The sequence below is a fragment of the Acomys russatus genome, chromosome 6 (assembly GCF_903995435.1).
Source record: "Acomys russatus chromosome 6, mAcoRus1.1, whole genome shotgun sequence".
In the NCBI taxonomy this organism is placed as follows: domain Eukaryota; kingdom Metazoa; phylum Chordata; class Mammalia; order Rodentia; family Muridae; genus Acomys; species Acomys russatus.
In genome coordinates this window covers 22,800,105-22,816,603 of record NC_067142.1, presented here as the reverse complement: position 1 = coordinate 22,816,603, position 16,499 = coordinate 22,800,105, and the positions used below count along the sequence as shown (strand labels likewise).

General features: G+C 39.4%; 1 protein-coding gene across 1 annotated transcript in view; it reads left to right on the top strand.

The window, feature by feature from the left end:
* Nucleotides 1-15,989, top strand: part of Dpp10 (dipeptidyl peptidase like 10) — a 772,006-nt gene extending 756,017 nt beyond the window's left edge. The window contains exons 22-26 of the mRNA XM_051147278.1: nt 7,192-7,291; nt 7,937-7,995; nt 8,144-8,216; nt 12,294-12,367; nt 15,150-15,989. Of these exons, the coding sequence (XP_051003235.1) occupies nt 7,192-7,291; nt 7,937-7,995; nt 8,144-8,216; nt 12,294-12,367; nt 15,150-15,284 (441 nt within the window). The 3' untranslated portion in view covers nt 15,285-15,989. The remainder of the gene's footprint in view (nt 1-7,191; nt 7,292-7,936; nt 7,996-8,143; nt 8,217-12,293; nt 12,368-15,149) is intronic.
* Nucleotides 15,990-16,499: the final 510 nt, after the last annotated feature.

Here is a 16,499-nt window from a genome sequence, read left to right as displayed (position 1 = left end):
CCTCTAGTCCCCATGCTTGCAGGGGATAGAGAGATACAGGAAGCTTCTTGATCAGTTCAAGTGACACCAAGTTCAGTGAGAATCTCTGTGGTGGAGAGCAGAGGACAGCACAGAACCTTGACCTCTGGGCTAAACACACACACACACACGGATGCATACACAAACACACTCAGAAACACAGACACACATACACATATACATAGAGAGAGACCACCACAGACAGACAGACAGACAGACACACACACACACACACACACACACATGCACGCACGGATGCATGTACAAACACACTCAGAAACACAGACACACATACACATATACATAGAGAGATCAACACAGACACACACACACATACACACACACACAGTTGCTTTAATATTTAAATGTAACAGCTAAAAGAAACTATAAAGATTGCTCTGTTTCATTCATTCTGTTTTATTTCCTTCTTTTCTTCCTTTTGTCTTGTTTTGTCATTTGAGAGACTCTCTCACTTTGTAAGCCTCCAAATTATGTTCCTCCCACTTTCAGGCAGTCAGACACTGGGATCAGTCCAGGGGGCTGCCAGCACACCCAGTTGGCATCCTTTCCTTTTGAGTTACTGTTGGTGCTTTGGAAAGCCCTTGTTCCCATTTCATGAGTGTGGAGTAGGAGGCAGCCCGCAGCAACCCCACACACTCACAGAGCCTCCCATCCCCCCTGGCTCTGCCCCTCTTCTCTGAATCAGAGGCAAGCCTGCAGGGGCAGCCCTAAGGCAGCCCATAGCAACCCCACACACTCACAGCGCCTCCCACCCTCTCCTGGCTGTGCTGCTCTTCTCTGATGGCAGAGGCAAGCCTGTACTATCTGGGAGGGCCTTGCTCCCTCCTGTCTAATTCTCCTTCTCTCGCTTTTGTTTTTGCTCAGCGAATGATGTGAGAAGCGTTGTTTCTCTTTTTTTTCTATTTCTTGCTTGATATTTCACCACTTTCTCTACTTGTCATTATTTTCTACTTTCCAAAATTCATTTTCCTTAACATCTTAAGTGGGTTTTAAATTATTTTTTAGCAGTCTTCCTTTAAGATGCAAGCATTTCTGACACAGCACCCCTCGGAATTACTACCTAGGGTCACTTCTTCTGGCATTGTTGTTAAAATTTACTGTGAATGTGTCTTAACTCCCAACTTTTTTATTCACGCTGACCTGTTTTTATTTTTATTTATATTTTATTCTATAGGAAAGCAGTGTTGACATTCTTCTGTTTTTACACTTTATTGTAATGGAGTTGTGGTCAGTTTATTGACTGAATAACAGAAGTCATATGAAATATCAATTGTAATTCAGGAAGAATTGACTTTGAAATATTACATGTGCCAAGAAATGTTGGTATAAAATGCATTCCATTTAGTTAGACACATCCATTATGGAATTCCTAATGATAAACTTACTTAGATTTATTTAGTTTCTAGTATCTGAGAATGTGTGTCAGCACATCCCATTACAGAAGTGAACTGTTCCATTTCCTCTTCCTACAGTAGTTTTCCCAGACCACTTTTGAATCTCATGCAAGTTCAGAAAGGATCTCTGTTCTGGTGAAGTGTGGCTTTCTTGTATATTGTATTTTTATTGACTTTTATGGTTTAGATTATGGCACCCCGTTGGTGATGTGACTCAGCAACACATCAGTGGAGCAGCGTGGATGAGGCTCTGGGTCAAATACTCAGCATGCATCGCCACAGACAAAGCCACAGCAGAGCAAAAGGAAATTCTCTCTTCCCCACTCTTTCTGTGGTGCTGGATACTGAACCTAGGCCCTAACACATCCTAGACAAGCATTCTGCCACGGAACTTTTGGGCATATCTTTGTTAATATGTACCTATTAAAATCCTCATAATATACACATTTCAGCCTATTCCTTCATGACGTGCAACTATTCAAACAAAACTCTGATGATTTCTGTGCTTTAAGTCAGGATTATCTGTACACATTATTGAGTACACTTATTATATATGGACCATCTATATTGGTTTTCTTTCTTTTTTCTAACCTTTTGAATTAGCTAAGTTATTTTTCTCTTTTATTTCTCCTTGTAAATATATTTGTTTGTTTGTTTTTTATTGATTCCTCTGAGCAGCATTTCATTTTATGCCTAGGAAATAGGTTGCTTATCTATTTCACCCAATGATTGACATTTGGGTTCTGTTTAATATTTTTTAACCTATGATCTAGATTAATTTAAATGTTTATGCATTCTGTGTAGACACACATGAAGGGTTACTTTATTTTTATTTATTTGTATGTGTTTGGAGGAAGGTGTGCGTGCAGATGAGTGCAGGGCTTGCAAAATCCAGAGCAGGATGTCAGATCCTCCTGGAGCTGAGGACCAGGCACCTGGGCCCCTGCTGCTGTGAGTGCTGGAAGCTGACCTGTTTTGCGTTCTCTGCAAGAGAAGCAAACACTCTCAGTCCTTAACCACTGAGCGTTCATCTCTCCAGGCTCAGCCTGCAAGTTTTAGAACTGTTTCTTGGTAATGTTTCTGCTCATCACTTATTTAGTGGCTACCAACATCACATAATTTCTTTTCTTTCCTTCTTTTCTTTTTCTGGCTTGAGTGGGGAAGAGATAACGGAACAATTGCAACGCATGCTCAGGATTTATACTTTTACTTTTCAATAGCTGCTCCTCCTGTTTTCTCGCTTCGCTGCCTCACTAAGTCATCTTTAACACTGAAATTCAAACTACGTAAATACCAAGTTCGCAGACATCCCTGGATTTGTCCCTGGCGTTTCATGCCTGTCCCTGATTCTAGTCCTGTATATGACCCTTTACTGATACCACAATTGATAACAGTACAACTTAATGTTTTAAAAGCAATTTTCCATCCTTACTCTTTGAGACTGATATAGACTCATTTCTTGTGTGAATCCTGCATCTGTACTTTCATTAACCCTCTCCCGTTTCTTCTTTTTCTTTCTCTTTACCATTTATTTAATTACTTATTTATTGTATCTTAAAAGACTCTCTCTCTCTCTCTCTCTCTCTGTGTGTGTGTGTGTGTGTGTGTGTGTGTGTGTGTGTGTGTGTGTGTGTACCATGTCATATATGTGCAGGTGAGAGCATAATTTGTGGGAGTCACTTTTTTCTACTTACCATGTTGGTCCTGGGACTAAAACCTGGGTCATCAGATTTAGAGATAAGCGTCCTTATCCTCTACATTATTTCTCTGGATATATTTATTATTTCCTAAAGATTTTTTTACTTTGTGTTTCTACAATTCTAAGAGATAGTGGTGCAAAAGCAAGATGTGGTGAAGGTTGTGTTTCAGGGTTCTCCCTCCCTAGTTTGTAAAGAAATGTCTTTTTCTTCATCTCATATCACCTTGTCAGTTGGAAGTTTAAAATTAAAATTTTTATTAAATAATTGTATAATAAAACTTATTTGAGGATAAATAAAATATCTATAAGAAACAAATTTCATCTGCTTTGTAACTCTTCTTTTGACTTTCAGATTAGAATATTATGTATTATTATATATACATATTAGACATTATGAATAGTTTTTTAAATTAATGTCCCTATGAATGATCAATTTTCTCTTTTATTTCCTAACTGGCTTGTTAGAAAGATGGAAAGATTTTAGCAACCATGTGTTTAACTTTTAGCTGACCATGTGTTTAACTTTTAGCTGGCCATGTGTTTTTTTACTCAGTAATTAAACTTGAGGCTTAGTTTAAATGTTAGCCAGTGGAACCTCAATATTTAATTGTATTTTTTATTGTATTGTTTAAGAGAAACATTCTTAGTTTCGAAATGTCACATAACTCCTGAATCAAAAAATTTTTGAATTGTTTTCTTGTAAGAAAAATGTATATGAATTAACCCTGCATGATAAAAGTGAGAATTCTATAAACACCATTCTATTAAACAGCATTACAATGACCTCAGCAAGGCAGGGCATCTGATTAATGCACTAAAATTGACTCAAATCATGTACACTCTGAACCCAGCACTTTAACAGAGCTATGTAGACGAGCACAAAAGCTGTCTCAGCAGCTGAGAATACATACTGTTCTTGTAAAGGACCATTCCCAGGACCCACATCAGTGAGCTCACACTTGCTTGCCACCATGCCTGGAGGCCATCTGATGTCCTCTTCTGGCCTCTATAGACACAGAAACACACCTGCATCACCCCGTCCTATCAAAAATACACAACCAAAATTTTTTTAAATCCTTATAAGAATGAAATGGAGGCTTCTGGAATCTCTCCAGCATAGAGCTTCCTCTCCCATCTTTATGTACTCTTTTTCACAGGTTCAACTTTTGCCTCAGTGAATAAACATGAAATGACTAAGAGGATGGTGAGCAATTAAAACTTAATTTATTCTAATTCCTGCTAGTGTTGATTTTTTCCTTTAAAAACAGAACTTATTTCTCTGAAATAAATCAAATTAAAGCAGCGTTTTGGATCCGATTTTTAAATTCCACAGCTTTCACTATCATTAAGTCTTGAAGATTTTTAGCTTCATTACATCGTAATTTTTCATTAGAAAAAAAATAATGAAACACAGGTACTCATGAAGCAAGAAGCAAAGGATGTGTGCACCGAACTTGAGCTGGAGAACCATAGCTGGGGCTTCTTCCCAGGCCCAAACTCTCTTCCAATGGCTTGTTTGCTGCTCTTGGTTTTTTTTTTTTTTTTTTTTTTTCCTCTCTTCTTTTCTTCTTCCACGAATCAAGGGAATTCTGGTGGGAGACAGGAAGAGATTTTTTGAGGCATTTTTATTGTATTAGTATACCATAAGAAGCTACAGTTGAAAATGACAGCTATTTGAAGCTGGCAAGATAGCTCAGTGGGTAAAGGCCCTTGATATCAAACCCTGTGATGCAAGGTTAATCTCCCGTACCTACTCTGTGGAAGGAAGTAACTGACTCTTGAAAGTCATCCCCTGCCCTCCACATGATCCAGCACAGTGACATGCATACATGTGCGCAAATGCACACAACAAGATTAAAATATAATAAAAGCTTAATGTCCAACAGAGTCACAGACATCCTATTAAAGTTTATTTAACATGAAACATCCTGAACATTCCTGACTCCCACCTCTCAGGAATATGAGGGAAGAGGATAATAAGTTAGAGGCCAGCTTAGGCTAGAGAGATACTTGTGTAAAAAAAAAAAAAAAAAAACTCCAATCAACTGAATTACACTGTTTACTATAAAGAAGGTTGCTAATTTTTTTTGTTTGTTTTTGTTTTTGTTTTTAACTGAACAGTGCTGTAATATGTAATTAGGGCCTCTATCCCATGACATAATGTGTATGACAAAATGGTTGCTGTAGTTGAGCAGGGAGAGTTGCCATCATTATACACTTCCTCCTTTTTTATTTTGCTTTTGTGGAAAGAACAGCTAAAATCTGCTCCTTTTGGCAGGAGTCAAACTTCAGCACAGCTTAAACTCACAGTCTCTACCACACCCTTAAATCTGTGATCTCACTCTGTGCATACTTGTTAAGATTTTGCTCCTACCCTACTTATTCTGCTTCCCTACCTCACTTCCTGCACACTCCCCTCCCCATCCCTGCATCCCAGTAAACAGTTTAGTTGATTTTTGGAATTAAGTTTGAGATTGCTTCTTCACCACTCCATCTCCTCCTATTCCTTTCTTTCTCCTCCTCTTCAAATCCTTCATTCCCTCCCCTCCCCCTTCTCACTCATCCGTTCTGTGTCTTCTGTCTTCCTTCTTCCCTTTCCCCTCATCTCTTCTGCTTCTGCTTACTTAGTGCCTTTCCTACTGATGAGGGAACTTAGGCATCTAAATATGCTTACCAACAGAGGGGAACTATGCTTACCAACAGAATTCCCTAGAGATAGAAATCTCCTACAATCAAATCCTGTCTGTCCTATGTCTAGCACACGTGTTTAGTGTGTAGATTTGTGTGCGGAGAGGCTCATATATTTGCAACTGTGTACACACATGAAGAGCAAAACAGAAGACAATCATAGCAGTCGTTCCTCTGACATCACCCACTCTTGTTGAGACAAGAGCTAGAACTCACCACCTAAGCCAAGCTCACTGGCCTGCTAGTCCCACAAGAGCTCTCACTATCCTAGAACTCACCACCTAAGCCAAGCTCACTGGCCTGCTAGTCCCACAAGAGCTCTCACTATCCTAGAACTCACCACCTAAGCCAAGCTCACTGGCTGGCTAGTCCCACAAGATCTCTCACTATCCTAGAACTCACCACGTAAGTCAAGCTCACTGGCCTGCTAGTCCCACAAGATCTCTCACTATCCTAGAACTCACCACGTAAGCCAAGCTCACTGGCTTGCTAGTCCCACAAGATCTCTCACTATCCTAGAACTCACCACCTAAGCCAACCTCACTGGCCTGCTAGTCCCACAAGATCTCTCACTATCCTAGAACTCACCAAGTAAGCCAAGCTCACTGGCCTGCTAGTCCCTCAAGATCTCTCACTATCCTAGAACTCACCACCTAAGCCAAGCTCACTGGCCTGCTAGTCCCACGTCTCCACCTGCTTCCACCTCACAAACCCAAGGGTTCTAAATGTGCACCACCACACTCAGCTTTGTAGTTTTACAAATTTGGGTTGTGGAAGATCAAACGTGGGACCTCATGCTTGCTTGCAATGTACTTTACCATATGAATGAGCTATTATTGTGGCCCCAATCTTTAATTTCTCAAAATTACCATCCCAAATAATCCTTATGCTAAATAGGCGTATTTACCTTTGAAGCAGATTCTGTTCTCCTAGAGTCAGACTTTGGGGTGACAGGCCCTGATCCTCTACAAAGAGTGACAAATGGTGCGTAGAGTTGTTGACTGTATTTAATTGTATTTAATCATCATTATCATTAAGTATTTTACTAGAATACTTAATACCAAGTTCCCTTAAAATGACATATTAAGGGTACTTCATTTCCTTTGTTTCAAATTACTTGGAGCATTTCCCAGATATGTGGTATAAAATTGTGAATTTTGTGATACATAATTAATTTCATATTTTACTTAGTTATTAAAATAACCTGTTGTATAAATTTTTGAACAGCTCTTAAGTCTTCATATGTACACAGTGATTTTTTTTTGCATTCCTTTCTACACTTTGAGATATTGGGATATGTGCATTATTAAACAGTGATTCAAAGTTACACTTATTGCTAGGAGTCATTATTTTAATTTTTCTTTTGCTCAGGGGTATGGGGGCTATGTTGCCTCAATGATCTTGAAATCAGATGAAAAGCTTTTCAAATGTGGAGCAGTGGTTGCACCCATTTCAGACATGAAGTTGTATGGTGAGTAGGTCCTACAGACAGAGCTGATGTAATGCACTGATTGGTGGAAACCAAGATCCGTAATGCACTGATTGGTGGAAACCAAGATCCCTAATGCACTGATTGGTGGAAACCAAGATCCGTAATGCACTGATTGGTGGAAACCAAGATCCGTAATGCACTGATTGGTGGAAACCAAGATCCGTAATGCACTGATTGGTGGAAACCAAGATCCGTAATTCACTGATTGTGGAACCAAGATCCGTATGCACTGATTGGTGGAAACCAAGATCCGTAATGCACTGATTGGTGGAAACCAAGATCCGTAATGCACTGATTGGTGGAAACCAAGATCCGTAATGCACTGATTGGTGGAAACCAAGATCCGTAATGCACTGATTGGTGGAAACCAAGATCCGTAATGCACTGATTGGTGGAAACCAAGATCCGTAATGCACTGATTGGTGGAAACCAAGATCCCACATGCAGAGAAACTCAATTGAGCTCATGTATCATGTGTTATATAAGCGCACTGTGAGTTATCACCACAGTGATATAATTGATTTTACTGGAGGGTGACAATTACATTTGAGATGCATAAATAAATAATGAAGCAGAGTGTGTTTTGCTTATTCTGATGGTTTCTTTTCTTTCCCTGGGTCACAGCCTCAGCTTTCTCTGAGCGGTACCTTGGTATGCCATCAAAGGAAGAAAGTGCTTACCAGGTAAGTAATGCAAACTAACAGTAACAAAAGGCCAAAGGTTTTGTTGTTGTTGTTATAAAGTCTAGGATGAATTGCTTCCATTCAGATGTCTCTATATATGCAGATACTTGTGGGTTTGGTTTTTTTTTTTTTTTTTTTTTTTTTACAGGCATCCAGTGTACTGCATAACATTCATGGTCTGAAAGAGGAGAATCTATTAATAATCCACGGGACTGCAGATAGTAAGTACTGTGAATGCTGCTCCTGTCAGATGGGAGCTGTCTCTTCACAAAGGGACACGTTTTAGATGTAGGACTTGCGTTCAGGGGATCCTATAAAGCTGCACAAGTCCAGAAAGTGACATGCGGAATGAGATGTCCGGCAGGAAGTGACAAGGGAATAAGATAGTGCTATGCAATATCACTTCCTGTTGTCATAGGGTGACTTTATCTGCAAGCTTGATTATACCAGCCACTGGCCAGTTGCAACCAAAAACCATGTTGGAATTAGTGTTGACCGGGAAATAAAAAAATAGTAATGCCAATATGTGGTTGAATTAGACCTGGAGTCAATGCATGTGGTGTATTTATCGGAGTATATATGAAGGCTCATGGATGTGTCCTCCTGTTTGCATGTGTGTGTGCTTCTTAATTAAGGTTAGGTAAGGAGCTTTGAGGTCTAAGAGCAGCAGGGCAACAGGAATGGAGGTGACTTAAAGGAGCTCATGCTTTATCTCCAAAGTTCTGTTGTTTTGTTGTGCAATAAGCCTCTCATCACACTGTAAGACATGTTAAAAAGGAAATAAAAGAGGGAGAGACAGACAGACAGATAGAGACAAAGACAGAGAGACAGAGAGGAAGGAAAAAAAGTAAGAAAAATCCTGGTACAGCCTACGCAGGAACTCTTTGTTCTCCTGGCAACTATTGAAAATCTACATTTATTGCAAATTGGAAATGTTTTCAGAAAATGGTTTATTTAGGAGCAATATTACATGATACACAACAGCAGTGAGCATCATGCTTCTAAAGGTTGTCAAAGTATTAAGACCATCCACATATGTCAAAAGTAGTCATAAAAAGTAACTATTTTTATTTTTATTTTATTTTTATATTTTTGGTTTCCCTAGACAGGGTTTCTCTGTGAAACGTTTGCTGTTCTGGACTTTCTTTGTAGATCATACTAGCCTTGAAACTCATGCAGATCTGCCCGCCTCTACTTCCCAGAGTGCTGGGATTACAGGCTTGTGCCACCATGCCCAGCTACTTACTAGTTGTTAACTATGTGTCAGGAAATGACTAAGAGCACTTAATAATGTCTAGTTTACTCTGCACAAAAATATTGTTCTAAGGAACTAACATTTTTAAAACTAATTAGAGAAGTAACTATGAGAAAAACAGAACTTACGGGGATTTTTTTCTGGGTACTGTGGTTCTTATACCTTGCACTACAAAGCCTGAGTCAAGTAAGCCAACTGTATTTAAAGGTAGGTAGTTTTACCTCTAGATGCCACCATAGAAGGTTTTAGTACTCTTTGTAATCCCTTTACTAAGTCACTGATATTACCGTAGGTCATGTTGTTTCCTGTTTGATTCAGTTTGAGGACAGGGGCCAGCCATACTTGTGTACAAGGCACAGGTACACAAGTCCTGGCTCACCGCTTAGCTGACTTGGGGATATTCAGTGACACTTTTATTCTACTACTGATGGCTAGAAAAATGAGAAATCCATCCACTCATTCAGTTAAGCTTTATTGTTCCATTTAGTCCTTTGAGGGAGAAAAATAGCAAACAACACACCTTTTTTTTTTTTTTTTTCCAAGATAGGGTTTCCTTAGGTAGCCTTGGCTGTCCTGGACTCACTTTGTATACCAGACTAGCCTTGAACTCACAGAGATATGCCAGCCAGCCTCTGCTTCCCAGAGTACTGGGATTACAGGTGTGCACCACCACACCAGACTGCAAGCATCAGACTTTGCACTGAAGACAAAGCAGAAAACAATCAACTGCAATTATTTGGGGCGGAGGCGGGCTGAAGAGATGGTTCAGTGGTGTATACCTGTAATCATAGTGCTCCTTAAAAGAGATGGATGGCAGGGACAGAAGACGCCCTGCAAGCTGCCTAAGCAGCCAGCCTGGTGTGCCCAGCAGCAAACAAGAGACTCTGCTTCAAAAAGGTGAAAGGCAAAGACTGACACCCAAGGCTGCTCTCTAATCTCTCTCTGTATGCCCATGATCTCACACACATTATACACATCCTCTCTCTCCCTCTTCTCTCTCTCTCTCTCTCTCTCTCTCTCTCTCTCTCTCTCTCTCTCTCTCTCTCTCTCTCTCTCTCTCCTCTCTCTCCTCTCTCTCTCTCTCTCTCTCTCTCTCTCCTCTCTCTCTCTCTCCTCTCTCTCTCTCTCTCTCTCTCTCGCTCTCTCTCTCTCTCCTCTCTCCTCTCTCTCTCTCCTCTCTCTCTCTGCTCTCCCTCTCTCTCTCCCTCCTCTCTCCTCTCTCTCTCTCTCTCTCTCTCTCTCTCTCTCTCTCCTCTCCTCTTCCTCTCCCCTCTCTCCTCTCTCCTCTTCCTCTCCCCCCCTCCTCCTATCCTCTCTCTCTCTCCCTCCCTCTCTCCTTCCTCTCTCCCTCCCTCTCTCTCTTCTCTCTCTCTCTTTCTCTCTCCTTCCCTCCCTCTCTCCATCAATCTCACTCTCTCCACAACTCTTTTCCATGGTTATCTTTTCAACCACACCCAAATACAGACATGATGGAGGTTTTTTTTCCCATATATCTTCCCTACAAAAACCACATGAGTTATATGAGGTTATTTTACATCAGTCATTGCCCATATAAATCTACATTCAAAATCACAAACACACACTAAGAAATTTATAATTATTTAGAATTGGAGATTTTTTCTTATTAATGGTAATAGGAAATTGTTCAGGAAGATCTTGAGTATATTTTAAATAAATGACTTTTTGGACTGTTGACCCCTTGCTGTATAGGAAGATTATTCTGCACCACAGAATGAGAGCCTAGGGTGGCTCAGACCACTTGATAAGGCTATCTTTGACAAATGCAGATACAAAATGTTAGCTTAAAGTTGTTTATGGAAATCTGAAGACATGTATAGAGTGAAAGGAATAGCCTAGGCAGAATACAAGCAAAGTATAGCACAGAAAGATTTGAGTGGCAGGTCCATGATTTCATAACAGATAAAACTGTTGCTAAATACAGACCTCCTGAGATGTGTGTTCCAAAGCCTTAGAGCCTTACATTCACACAGAGGGAAGATGGAAGGAAAAGAGAGAAAACAGTTTGCTCTACATCAAATATTTAACACTGAATAATGAGTAATGCACTCTATCTTCTCAACATTGGAGTTCAGTTCTAGTATGAAATTTTAATTACATTTATTATTTATTTATTTAGTGTGTATATGTATGTGTGCACATGCTTATGAAAGTATATGTTTGCGGGTCAGAGAACAACTTTTGGGAGTCTGTTCTCTCTGTCTACCATATACTGGTCCCAGTAATTTATTTCATGTCATCAGGCTTTCTGCCAAGCACCCTTTTTTGCTGAGCCATCTCAGTGTTTCCCACTTCTAATTTAATAAAATAATGCAGAGTGTCAGTGTCTAGCTCAGTCTAGATTGTAGAAAACCTCAAGTACTTATAAAAATATATTTCACTGCACTACCTTCAATGTTTATCAAGAACAAAATATATAATTACACAAAATAAATTATCTCTCACAAAATATATCTAATTATGACCTCATACAGAGTTGAAGTGTTATCTCACCAGTATGAAAACTAGGGTTTGAATCTCCAGGAACCCAATTAAAATGTAAAGTACAAGCATGGTGGTGTATGTTTGCAATCACAGTGTTGGCAGGATGCTAGACAGAGACAAATGAAGCTTGCTGTTCACCTGGTTTAGCTGATGTGACTGATGACAAAGCATAACTCAAATCAAGAGTGGGAAGCACCTGAGGAATTACATCTGACGTGGGCTTTTGACTTCCTCACATACTCACATACACACATATACACACCTGAACACAGGGACACCCACACAAACATACACACATGCACAGAATACCACTGGAAAACTAAATTCCCCTTAGTAACAGCTCTGGTGTTGGTGGTCTGTTTTATCATGAAAAATAAAAAATTAAACTATTTTAAATAACAGTTTTCCAGGTAAAATCAGTAGACAGGTCTTCCAAGTATACAATGTAAATAGGACACTTAGGTTCTTTGAAAAATGCATTAAAAGTTTCTGGTGCTAAAAGGTTCATTTCTTTTAAATATCATAATTTAATATTTTGCAGCAAAAGTTCATTTCCAACATTCAGCAGAATTGATCAAGCATCTGATAAAAGCTGGGGTGAATTACACTCTGCAGGTAAGGTCCCATTCAAGAAAAATATTCTGATCTCCAGCTTTATATCCCCCTAGCAACTACTTGGGATAAGCAACTGAAAACCATTAGAAGCTGATTTTAGTCTAGGATTCAGGAGGTCTTAGTCAGACCTGTGGCTTTGGGTCTGTGGCAAGGAAGCATTACATTACAAGAGATCATGAGGAAGTAGAACACCTCTTTTAAAAATGTATGTGTATGTGTTTTTGTTTGTATATGCATATGTATAAGCATATGTGTGCATGTGAGTGTGTGTGTATGTGTGCATGTGCCACATACTAGCTAGGCCTAAGACAACAGCAGAGCAAATATCAAGTATATCTTCATGTTCATCATCGAGGGGACATATGGATGTGACATGAGCTTCAAAGAGCTTTGTCAGACATGTCCTGGCTGGAATGAGTCCACATATCTATTTTCTCAGAATGATGGTCTGTTCACTGGCGCTTCCTGCAGCAAGCATTCTGCACTTCTTATATTTCTAAACTAACTTTTGGGTTGTCCATTGCCTTTGTTTTCTCTACTTTAGCCATTAACTTTGGGGTTGGTTATAAGAACGAACCTAGCAGCAGTACTCCATATTTCTCCACAGGAACAAAGCCAGAAATACATGGACAACCGCAAGAGCCAAGCTAATGTTAGCAGTAGCTAGGGGCTGTTCAAACCACAGCTCCACTTGTCTGTTGATGAGTGACTTTGGGAGAAAATATCTCAGGAAAACTAGTTCCCACAAGGCCCTGGGTGAAGTCACAATGCCCTGGGGCTCTCTTTTCAAGAAAAACTCTTTTAGAGTTTACTTCTTATGTCTCTGAGCCTTCTACAGTTAGATTCTTTCTGCTGCCTGATGTGCCCTCAAGGCAAGTGAAAGAATCTTAACTTTTTTCAGAGACAGGAAATAGGGCATCCTTTGCACTTTGCATTTCAACTCCTTGGACCCATCGTAAAGAAGTATTTCCCCTTGGTTGTAAAAATGACCAGAAGATTTGTGGATATTTTTAGATGCATTAAAAATGCATAATTGTAAATTTTCTCAAGTAAATATTTTAAGTAAAGGGATGTCAACGTGTTTAGTTAAGAAGACAACAATGTTTAGGCCATAGTGGTCAACAGAAGCATGGAAGAGTTTACTATTTTGGCCAACAAGCCCTAATTTAAATGACTATATTTTATGTCTTGGTGAACAAAAGTTCCTAAAAGGAATGGCATGTTCTACTAAACCTTCAGTGAGGGTGACTGATTAATTAGATCTTCGGTAATTGTGCAGATGTTTGAATGCTTAGTCCCTAGTGAGTGGCATTATTTGAAAGAATTAGAGGAGTTAAAAGGTATGGCCTTGTTTGAATATGTGTGACTTTGTTAAAATGAAGTGTGTTGAAGGAAGTTTGAATGTTTGAAGTGGTTGGAAATGCAGCACCAAGTTATGTTGAGCTCCTTAGTTCTCTTAATAGCAATTTTCTCCTCTGTGTGTGAGCTAATGTATCTGTGAAAAAATAGTAAATCAGGAATGTATAAGCATCTAGCTTTCCATAGCAGAAAGTGTGAGAATGCCATCTGGTAACATGTCAGGCATATGGCAGAGATATCGCCACAGCTGATGGACACAAAGGGAATTAGAGCTTATTTGTTCTGCAGCCAAGTTATAAGTGACCATGGCCTGGGAACATTTAAGATACCCTACTTCCACAGCAGGTATCCAAGAAGAGACTTGATACCCTATGAGAATATATAGGGGGAGGTAATCCCCCTCAGGAACAGTCGTAGGGGAGGGGAATAATGGGAAAATGGGGGGGGGGAGGAATGGGAGGATACAAGGGATGGGATAAACATTGAGATGTAACAAGAATAAATTAATTTTAAAAAAGATAAAAAAAATAAAATAAAAATAAAACAAAAAACAAACAAACAAACAAGCAAACAAACAAACAAAAAAAGATACCCTACTTCCATGCTTTCTAAAGTGGAAGCAATTTCATGGAGTTTCAATAATAACAAGACAAAGCAAGCTACAGATCAAGGAATTTTAAGATAGAATAGTGAAAATAACCGAGAGGTAGGTTACAAGAAGATGGGGAAATCTCAACTATAGGCCCAGATGTTGACTGGTAGCCTACTTCAGCATTCCATTGGTGGAGGGTATCAGGCAACAGAAAGAAAGAGGCTGACTGAGCTTGGCATGGGCTTTTGAAACCTCAGACCCCACCCCAGTGACGCACTTCCTTCAACAAAGCTACACATACTAAAAAAAAAAAAAAAAGCCACAACTCCTAACCCTTCTTAATCCTTTCAAATAGTGCTGCTCACGAGGGCCTAAGCATTCAAATATATGAGCCTATGGGAGGCATTCTTATTCAAACCCCCACATAAAGGATCTGATGATGAGACTTCAGATTCTTGCCTCTAAGTAGAGACCCCTTTTATAGGTTTCAGCGAAAGGATGTGTCCCCATGATATATGGCTAATGAGTATCCCATCTTACCTGCTTGTAATCAGGTTGTTTCTGATTTTCATACTTCAAGAGAAATGGGAAAACTAACATTTTCCCATCTCATAATATTTAGCTCCTTATTGTTTGGAGAGCTTGGAAAACTTCCTTAGGGGAAGTGATTATTAGAGACTTGCAGGTTGTCACAGGAGGGTCCTTACCATTTCTTTTCACAGGTTCTGTGAGGGTAGAGAGAGAAAGAGGCAGATGTTGGTGACATCGCCTGAACAGGCTGTAGCCCAAGTCAAGCGTGACGTAATTTCACCTTTTTCTTCAATGCCATAGGTCTATCCAGATGAAGGATATCATATTTCTGACATGAGCAAGCATCATCTCTACAGCACAATCCTCAGATTCTTCAGTGATTGTCTAAAGGAAGAAGTAACCGTGCTGCCACAGGAACCAGAAGAAGATGAATAATGGACCCTATTTATAAAGAGCTGAAGGGAATATTGAGGCTCAAGGAAACTGAACCAAGATACTGTCATGTTGTAGATGCTCCAGAATTCCAAGGGCAGCTTGTGGAGATGAAACTGGAACAGCACACTCAGACAGTGAACTAGAACTTGAAGACAGATGTCCTCTACTGGGATGCCAAGGGTGCAGAAGGTGTTTCATTGTAAAGGGAAGTTGCAAGGGTTGCTTTCCTGGGGAAAAAAAATTAGTTTCACATTAAAGTAGGAATAGTGCATGTTTCCTTCTGTTATCCCCTTTTGTTCTGTGACTAGTTACCCTCACTTTAATTTCAATGGCCATGATCACCTTTGCATCAAATGCATAAACGGACCATCAGTATCACAGTCCCTGATCTTTGATGGCTGAGCTGCAATCTAACATGTTAATGTATCTTTATAATAAGTGCAATTCTCTCATTGTCTATTATTATGCTTAAGAAAATATTCAGTTAATAAACAAAAAACAGAGTATTTTACATAAAGTTCTGTTTTTAAAAAAAAAGAAGGCATCATTAAATGAATCAAGGGTATGTAGAAACGTGGATTTCAGCACCTTCCAAAGTTCAGGCAGTTATCAGTAGATAGAAAACCTTTAAATCAACACACACGAGTGTATGTCTCACAATATAATATATATAAATATATACGCACGTGTGCATACGCGGACAATGAGTCTTTGAATGTTACTTATGCTACAAACGGTGAACTTCAATGAATCACAATGGATACTCTTTCACAGACTACAGTGAACGCTTCTTTCATGAGCCAAGTACGGTGAGACCCTTTTGTTTCCAGTTCAGATGCTAGCGGTTGATTTCCTACAAATGTTTGGGTTTGTGTTTGGTATTGTTTTTAGTGGTTAATAGTTTTCTAGTTGCAGTTTACTTTTTTGAATATGATATCTTGTCACATGTAAATTAGATACTTAAATATTAAATTATAGTTTCTGATAAAGAAATTTTGTTAAAACAAATGCAATGCCACTGAGTGGCATTTTGCTCTCTTGGTGGAGAAGGCTTTTTTAAAAACCCAGACCTTTTACTTCCAACTCCCAGTGCAGTAAAGTCAATTCTCATTTTCACTATAAAAGTAAAAATCTGAATGAGTTCATTTTTTTCCAGAGTCTACTTAGCATTCCATGCTGGCTCAATTCATCTGTTGCTGTTTAATTAAGCCCTTG